Source organism: Mus musculus, chromosome 14, assembly GCF_000001635.26.
Source record: "Mus musculus strain C57BL/6J chromosome 14, GRCm38.p6 C57BL/6J".
Taxonomy (NCBI): domain Eukaryota; kingdom Metazoa; phylum Chordata; class Mammalia; order Rodentia; family Muridae; genus Mus; species Mus musculus.
Window position 1 is genome coordinate 53,417,248 of NC_000080.6, and position 9,762 is coordinate 53,427,009.

Sequence of the window (9,762 nt, forward strand, 5' to 3'; positions counted from 1 at the left end):
CCTGTTTGCTAACTTTGCCATTCTGTAGAACTACAAAATAGAGCCTGGAAGTCAACTGTGAAGATGATTTCTCGAGGAGAGTTAAAGAAAATAGAATTGTACTCATCAATGTGAGGACTGAAGTTCAATAGAAAATATCTCTACTCCATAATTTCAATTTTAAAATTGTATGATGAAAATCCCCAACTTCACTGACCCAGAACTTACTCCAATACCAATGACAGCCCAACTTTTCATTATTTTCTCTCAGACTAGCAGGGACAAGAATAATTAATCAATAAGAGAAAAACAAAACAAAACCTATCAAGGCACAAAAACAGAAGAAGAAAAGGCAGAGAACACCATTGAACTTGGCCAGCAATTTGTGAGCCTGTAGGGTACAGGGAAGTGACTGGAGGAGAATGGCAAAAGTAAAAAATGATTCAGCGTGAATGTTGTGGGTATAACCTCTTTGTTTCAACAAATGAAAATTCCATTGGAACCATTGTCTTTGTTGATTTTAAGAAAGTGTATTTCCTCATCAGTACACATTGCAACCATCAAACAGGGATTTCCCAAACCCTATCAAATTATGGAATTTAAAAAATGGCTTACTTTTGCTATCCTTCTGAATACTTTGTGATGTATCAAGACCTCAGCTCTTTCACTCACATTTACCCTCAATATCTTTCACTTCAGCTGTGACACAAAACCAACAAACACAACCAATCAATCAACCAACCAACTGACTGACAGACTAGCCAACTAACCAACTAACCAACCAACCAACCAATCAACCAATCAACCAACTGATTAACCAACCTACTAATCAACCAGTTTTTAGGCTGTTGGCTACATGATCTCCTTCTTCAGGGCACGATTTTCATTCCTAGCCAGGGAGAAGTTATAGTGAAGCCTCACTGGGCTGTAGATGTGGTTTTCCATCAAGATGAAAGAGCTCAGATTTTATTGGGGGTAGAGGAGGAAGAGAGAGAGAGAGAGAGAGAGAGAGAGAGAGAGAGAGAGAGAGAGAGAGAGAGAGGGAGGGAGGGAGGGAGGGAGGGAGGGAGGGAGGGAGGGAGGGAGGGAGGGAGGGAGGGAGGGAGGGAGAGAGAGAGAGAGCCCTGCTGACTGTTGGAAATCAGCAGCTTGACAGGGTCAATGGAGAGGAGCCCGGGAACTGTGCTGGGGCTGCTGTTGGTGCCGCTATGCTGTAAGTTGTGGACTTCCAAGATGGGGTTAGTGGTGCTCCAGAGGGGCCAATGTGAGGGAGAGGAAGACAACGTTGACTTCTCCTTGGATGTCAACAGGGGTGGAAACTCCTGAACAATGATCCTTCAAATAGTTTGCTTTTCTTTCTCTGAGCAGGGGTAAGAGGAATGCCGGTGGAACAGAATCCTCCAGCCCTGAGTCTTTATGAAGGAGCTGAGTCTGGTCTGAGATGCAATTTTTCTACCACCATGAAAGGTGTCCAGTGGTTTCAACAAAATCACAGAGGCAGACTTATCACTCTGTTTTACCTGGCTCAAGGAACAAAGGAGAATGGAAGGTTAAAGTCAACATTCAATTCTAAGGAGCGCTACAGCACCCTGCACATCAAGGATGCACAGCTGGAGGACTCAGGCACTTACTTCTGTGCTGTTGAGGCACAGTGCTCCCAGCAAGGCTAGAGCCTGGCCTCAAACTGCAGGTGGATGTGTAGCTGAGGCCCCACCACAGCAAGAGTCTGCAGCAGCATTTGCACAGCTGTGGGGTCCCAAGTTTATGCTGCATCTCTGTCACCTCTGCTAACACTGGACAGTCCAGGGCCGCTGTTTCACTTTACTGTACTCTTTTCATCACAGATTCCCATTTTCAGGAACAAATTCTCTCGAAGACTATTGGAACAACTGAGAAAGATGACAAAGTTCAAAGTACTGTCAGAACTGTTAGCACATTATTAACTGTTCTTAAGTTATTGTTCTGCAAAAGGCTCTAAAGAGACATGTTGTTCAACACAGAAGAGACCTCACAACATTTCAGTCAACTGCAGATCCTTTGAATTTCCAGAAGGATTGAAACCTATCCTTTGCAGGCCACATACATGTAGATGGTCTCTGGGAGTGTTGCAGAGCCTTAGAGTGAGTGGTGATTCATGTTGTTAGTGAATTATTACAAGATGAGAGAGTATGATGGGCCTATATGCTGCTATAGAGCATCTTGGAGAGAGCTATTAGAATCTTTCACTTCACTGGAATGTGGTTGACCTACTGGACCAAACCTATAAAGAAAGCAGACTCTTGCACTCATAGTAGATAAGAGGTGGCACTATATCCTTAGCTATAAATGGGTGTTGTGCCCAGTCCCCCATGCTGGAATTTTGTGTAGCTTTTGTGGGAATTTTGAGCTTGTGTAGGTCTTGTGCAAACTATTTCAATTGCTTTGAGTTCATATAAGTTACATTTTCTTGTAGTTGAAGACACCACAATCAACTGAAGGGATAAGACTTCTGAATTACATACAAATTATGGTTTGAATGAAAGTTGCCCCCATGGGCTCATATATTTGCATGCTTCGTTCCCAGCTGATGAACTGGGAAGCATTAGGAGGTGTGAACTTGTTGGAGGAAGTGTTGGAGGAGGTATGTCACTGGAAGTGGACTTTGAGGTTTAAAAAGTCCTCACCAGGCATCTCTTTCTCTGTCTGATGCCTACTGACTGGGATGGAAAAGCTCTTAGATACTTCTCTAGCACCATGCCACCTGCTGCAATGCTCCCACCCATAATAGTGGTGGGAATTGTTCGAAGGTCAAGGTCCGGATCAGCCTGCTTCAGGCTGGGGTGGGGGTGGGGTTACAGGCAATCCCTCTAAAACTTTAGGTGAGTACCAATTTAAATTCTTTAATAAGTTAAATTAAATTCTTTAATAAGTTGGTCATGGTTGGTTATGCTATCTCTTCACAACCATAAACAGTTACAAAGACACAAATCATAAAATCACTTTTACTTTATCAGATATCCACAACTTACAAAATAAAGTCTGAGGAAGTATTAAATCACTGCTCTGTAAGTTAATGTTCACAACAAAAGAAGATTTACACAAAACTCATTTGTAAGAGTAGTTAACTCATTTCAGAAAAACTTGTTCCTCTACAATCATCAAACCTAGATTTAATAAAGCGCGTGTCTGCAACTAATTCACTAGATGGGTCTGCCGATATCCCCACAGTGCATAACAGCTATAAGAGCTCGTGTCAGCTTGGTCCTTTCTCAAATTCAGAAACTGTCAAAAATTAAGTTTAAATTTTTACATTTCTGAAGAGCACCAGACCACATCCAATTAGGCAACTTGAGAAAGAAGTTGCTTCAAGGATAACATTTTATATGTATATGTGTATATATTCCTAGATATAAACTTTTCAGTGCATATATTGTTATATGTATGTGTATTTCATGAATGTACATCTGGCACTGGACAATCAGTGTGCTATTCTTTGTGGAGTATCACCTCTCCTGATTCAAACATTACTCACTTACCTATAGTCCTTTGTGTAAGGTTAAGGCATTGTGTACTTTTTTGTCATTTCATCAGTGTCCATGTTTGTGTATTCATATTGGTGAGAATTCATGGATATAGCTTCTGAGTTTACAAGGAAACACATCCTCCAGATTAACTGGCTCACATGATCTTTCTACTCTTCCTTTGCACTGTTTCCTGAGCCTTAGGTGTGGGAATTTTCGAAGATGCATGCACTGGGACTAGGCTCCACCATATATATATATATGTATATATATAGTTAGTTAGTTAGTTAGTTAGTTAGTTAGTTAGAGGAAGTTAAAGGGGAATTACTGGATACGTGTGACTTGATAAGGTAAATGGGAAAAAGAAATTCATTGTAGGGAAGGGGGATGGAGATTAATACAGAAGAAGGGGATGATGATTAATGGAATGGAATTGAAAAATAAAAAATAAACCCTCACACTTTTGGACATCTGGTTTTCCCCCTATCTATCTATCTATCTATCTATCTATCTATCTATCTATCTATCTATCTATCTATTCATTTTTACATCCCAACTGCTGCTCCTCTCCCAGTCTCCCCTCCTAGAGTCCCTTCCCAACCTCTCTCCCCTTTTTCTCTGAGAGGATAGGGAGCTCTCTGGATATCCCTTCATCCTGTGTGCATCCAATCTTTGTATGATTAGACACACCCTCTCCCACTGAGGCCAGACAAGGCAGCTCTCTTGGAGAACAGATTCTACAGACAGGCAAGAGCTTTAGGAACATCCCCAGCTCCAGTTGTTGGGGGTCCCACATGAAGACTGAGTGCATCTTCTACATATGTGCATCTTCTAGCTCCAGCCTGTGTATACTCTTTTCTCAGTGGCTCAGTCTTATAGAGCCCTCAATGGTCCAGGTTAGTTGACTCTGTTGGTCTTCCTGTAGAATTCCTATTCCCTTTAGGGTCTTCAATTTCTCCTAACTCTTCCATAGAGTCCCTGAGCTCTGTCCAATGTTTGGATGTGGGTACCTGCACCTGTTTCAGTTAGCTGCTGGGTGAAGCCCCTCAGAGGACAACTTGATCCTGTCTGCAAGCATAACAGAGTATCATTAATAATGTTGGGGATTTGTGATTACCCATAGAATAGTTTTCAAATTGGGCCACTTATTGGTTGGCCATTTCCTCACTTTCTGCTCCATCTCTGTCCCTGCATTTTTTTGTAGACTAAACAAAGTTTGGGTCAAAAGTTTTCTGGGTGGGTTGGTAGATACTTGATTTTTTACAAAGAAGCCAAAACTATACAATGGAAAAAAGAAAGCATTTTCAACAAATGTTGCTGGTCTTACTGGATATATGCATGTAGAAGAATGCAAAAAGATCCATATGTATTACTATGCACAAAACTCAAGTCCAAGTAGACCAAAGACCTCAACACAAACCAGATACTCTAAACTTGATAGAAGAGAAAGTAGGGGATAGCCTTGAACCAATTTTGGCAGAGGAAACAACTTCCTGAACTAATTGTTCAGGCACTAAATCAACAATTAATCAATGGAACCTCATGAAACATAAAAGCTTCTGTAAGGGAAAGGATACTATCAAAAGGACAAAAGAGCAGCTTATATAATGGGAATGATCTTCACCAACCCTATATCTGAAACAGGGCTAATATTAAAAATATTTAGAGAACTCAAGAAACTAGACATCAACTAACCAAATGACTCAATTAAAAAACTAGAGACTTCTCAACAAAGGAATCTCTAATGTCTGAAAAACAAAGAAATGGTCAATGCCCTTAATCATCAGGGAAGTGCAAATCAAAATAACTCGGAGATTCCATCTTATACCATTCACAATGACCAAGATAAAAACCACAAATGACAGTTAATGCTGGTGAGGATGTGGAGCAGGGGAAATACTCCTCTATTGCTGGTGGGAATGCAAATTTGTGCAACTACTTTGGAAATCCATTTGGCAGTTTCCTATAAGATTGAGGATAGTTCTTCCTCAAGATCCAGCTGCACCACTCCTGGACATATACCCCAAAAAAGCCTCCACCATACTACAAGGTGTTCAACTCAACTATGTTCATAACAGCTTTAGATATAATAACCCCAAACTGGAACAACCTAGATGTTCCTCAACCAAAGAATGGATAAAGAAGATGTGGTACATTTTCACATTGAAGTATTACTCAGCTATTAAAAATAATGATGTGAAATTATCAGAGAAATGGATGGAAGTATAAAAGATCACCCTGAGTAAAGTAACCCAGACCCAGAAAGACAACATGGTATGTAATAAATTATAAGTGGGTATTAACCATAAAGAACAGGATAACCATGCTATACTATACACAGGCCAAAGAAGATAAGTAACAAGGAAAGCCCAAGAGGAATGAATGTTTGGATCACTCTGAGTAGGGGAAATAGCATATATTTCAGGGTGCATGGGTGGTCAATGGAGGAAGGGGACTAGGTGTTGGAATTGGTGTGGATGGGAGTAGGCAGGATCAATTTGGGAGGAGGATGGAGAGAGAGAGAGTACTGGCAGAGACAACTGGAAATATTGTGGAGTGATCCAGAAATATAGAACAAAGAAAACTCCCAGAAATATATGAGGGTGACCTAGCTAAGACTCTTAGTAATCGGTGATATGGAACCTGAAATGACTATCTCCTGTAACCAGTCAAGACTTCCAATGGAGAGACTGGGACACCAATCCAGCCTCAAAATTCTTGATGCACAATTTGTCCTGCCTACAAGATATACAGGGGTAAAGATGGGGCATAAATTGAGAGACTGGCTTAGCTTGAGGCTCTTGCCATGAAAGGGAGTCAAACCAGACACTATTAGTAATATTCTGCTATACTTTCAGACTGGATCCTAGCATAACTGTCATCAGAGAGAATTACCTAGGAACTGATGGAAATTGATGCAGAGTCCCACAGCCAAACATTAGGTGGATCTTGGGGAATCCTGTGAAAGAGAGAGAGAGGAAGGATTGAAGGAGTCAGAGGGTTAAGGACACCATAAAGAAATCTACAGAATCAACTAACCAGGGTCCATAAGCGCTCACAAAGACTGAATAGGCAGCCAGAGGGCATGCATGGGACTGACCTAGGGCCTCTGCACATATGTAACAGTTATGTATCTTGGTCTTCAGGGGAGGGTACTTCTAACATTAGGAGCAGGGGCTTTTTCTGACTCTCTTGACTACCCATGGATTCCCTTTCCTCTAACTGGGCTGCCTTGTCTAGCCTCAATAGGATAAGATGTAACTTATAGTCTTACTGTAACTTGATATGCCAAGGTTGGTTGACTTCCATGGGCAGCCTCCCTTTGCTGAGAAGAAAGGGTGGAGGGATAGATCCAGGAGAGGGAAGATGAGAGGGAAGGATTTGGAGGAGTAGAGGAAGGGGAGGTAGTGATGTAAAGCAAACAAATAACTTAATTATTCATGAAAGTGACACGTGTATACAGGAATAAACACACAGAAGGATGTCTCTGACACAGCTATAGCACACACACAGTCAAATATTTATGACAGTTATTATAAATGTTCATAAAATATAAACATTTTATGTACACATAAAATATCAAGAACTAGGAAAAAGATGTGGGCAAAGGTGAGAAAGAACAGCTTTGTGAGAAGACAAATTCTGCCAATGAGGAAAAATTACCAAGACCAAATTGAATGACAGAAGGCTCTCCCACAGAAACATGGTAGCCATGAAAGACAGACTTATGAGAGGAAAGCTTTAACACTTGAGGAAGAAGCTTTTCTGAAGAGGTGAGCTGGCTGCTTGGGTGCTCTCTGCAAGTCCTCAAGGAAGAGCCACAGATGCCTCACCAATCTCAAATAATAGTCAGCTTTGTGTTCCCTAAAAACAGGCTCCACTATTCACAAAGACATTTGAAGAAAAGAGCTAAGAAAATGTGAGTCTAAATTTGATGCAGAGTGTGGTATAACCAATGAGCCCTGCATGCCAGCCATAACTCCTCTGCTGTGACTGTCCTGTGCAGTTAATCTGCAGACATTGTTTCAAGACACCAACGAACTCCTAACTAAATGGGCAGCACAAACCCATATTTTAAATTTCTAGATGGTAAAAAGGGCAGATTGTAATGATTACACATTCTCAGAGCCAATTTATAATTCTTTAATTTTATAATATCTTTATCAGAGCTCCCAGAGACTAAGCCACGAACCAAAGAGTATACATGGAGGGATGCATGGCTCCAGATATATATGTTGCAGAGGGTGACCTTATGTGACATCAGTGGGAGGGGAGGCCCTTGGTCCTGTGGAGATTTGATGCCCCAGCCTAGGGAGATGCTAGACTGGTGAGGTGGGAGTGGGTAAGTGGGTGGCAAAGGGGAGGGGGAAGGAAGGGTTTGGGATGGGGGGCTGTGGAGAGGTAACTAGGAAGGGAGCTATCATTTGAAATGTAAATGAATACCACGATTAATAAAAATAATAAATGTTACCTCCTTCCAGCCTAGCAAGGCTGGCTGTGACCATCTGCCACTTAAGTGGAGCCACCTGCTGTGTTGCTCCTTTGATGTGCCACTACCTGTCTGAGGCCCAACCTGCCTGAGGCTAACAGGTTCTCTTCCAAGATTTTCCAGAGTTAGCACCGAACTGTTATTTTCGCGAGTTCCCACTAAAAGGTTGATCTGTCTACTTCAAAAGAACTTTACTTGGCTAGAAATGGGCCTCCCCTCTTCTTTATAAAGCGTGTTTGCTGACATTAAAATTGAACCTTGATCAGAATGACTGTCTTGGTTTCATCTTTCTCTCATACCACCTAGCTCCCTCTTCTCTTTCAGATGCTTTCTCAGAACAGAACCCAGATATGTGAACCGCTGACTGGACACAACAGATCTGGTGCCCACACGGGACTGAGAAATGGCAGAGGACATTTGGAAGAAGCACTGCTGGTTTGGAGCTCCATGAAAGAAGAAGAAAATAATTAAAGGAAATTCATACCAGAGAAGGTCGTTATGGGCTAAGTTGAAACAGCGTTTAACCTGAGCGCTAATTCACTTATGTTCAGCAGTGAGGCTTATCAGGAGCTAGGAACGTAACAGGCAGTTAGCCATAGCTCCTAGAAGCTACATTTTTAGGTGTGAAAAAGAAAGGGTTTATTAAAAGGAAATTAATAATAGGCGGACTGCATCATGAGGGAGGAAAATGTCCCAAAACGCAGAGAGAAATTTCAGGAGTGCCTTGCTTTGTTCTCTCTGGGCTTTACAGAAGAAGTACTCTGCCCATTTTGTGTCTTGTCTAATGTCTGGTACACCAATCTGTTCACATGTTTAATTCATGTATGTTTGTGTCCAGTCTGTATGAATGAATGTTCTATGTTTTATGTTAGATAATAAAGATAGCTAAATACTTTATCTGCAAAGCTGAGAGCTGCCACGTGCTTCAACAAGAAAACAGACACATGGCAGGAGGGCCCCTGCTAGAAAAAACTGTTCGTTATAGAAAAAAAAAAAAAAAAAAGAGAGAATCTACAGCCTCTTAGTTTTGGGGTAAAAAAGCTGATAAATGGTTTTTTCCTGGAGGGTTCTCTACAATTGTGATTAATGTGTTTGGCAAATGATAAGGTGCTTTTTATTCTATGATTGTAGCTAGAAAAATTAATATTCTCTAATTGGTCTAAATGTAACTGCTCCATTTGTCTTTTTTTTTTTATTGGTAATGTGCTCTATGTGTTTTCACTATCAGCTAATAAGTTATGGGTTAAGATTAATAATTGTTACATTGCTACAGATGGTTAGTCTTAAAATTGATAACTCAAGTTTAATGCCTTTCCAACACGTGGCATAAGGCAGGCCAAGAGGCTGGGCCTCTAAAGATATTTCTAGTTGAGATAATAATTAATGTGATTCCTATCCTAAAACGTAAAACTAAAGATAAGATTTAAAGCAATGTCTCTTTATTAAAGCATTAAAACTTACATGTATTCATAGGTATCAATTGGCAGCCAAACTTTGTAACATGATAGTAATGCTTCTAATATTGATTTTAAAGATGATAAATTGTTTTAAACTTGGGTTTTGCTTTCCCAAGGTTGTAGATATTATCCTAACGTTGCAAAAGAAACTTGAAAATTATGGTTAAAACTCCAAGTGTTCCATTGACTGCAGCTTGCAGTTTGATCGCAAATTTAAGATTTTCTACTCACCCATATATTGTTAATTAAGATTATTACAAGAGTAATCATCTTATGAGAGCACTAATACAGCTCTCTGTGGCCATACAGCCATACAAAGCTCAGAGCAGCCTCAACA

At 40.7% G+C, this 9,762-nt stretch overlaps 1 gene segment (V, D, J or C) and 1 further gene; both read left to right on the plus strand.

The window, feature by feature from the left end:
- The window catches only part of Tcra (T cell receptor alpha chain), a 1,796,232-nt gene that overhangs the window by 989,281 nt on the left and 797,189 nt on the right, over nt 1-9,762 (plus strand).
- Trav4-2 (T cell receptor alpha variable 4-2) lies at nt 1,141-1,626 on the plus strand. The segment is given in 2 exon segments: nt 1,141-1,192; nt 1,345-1,626. Coding segments are annotated over 2 exon segments (334 nt in total).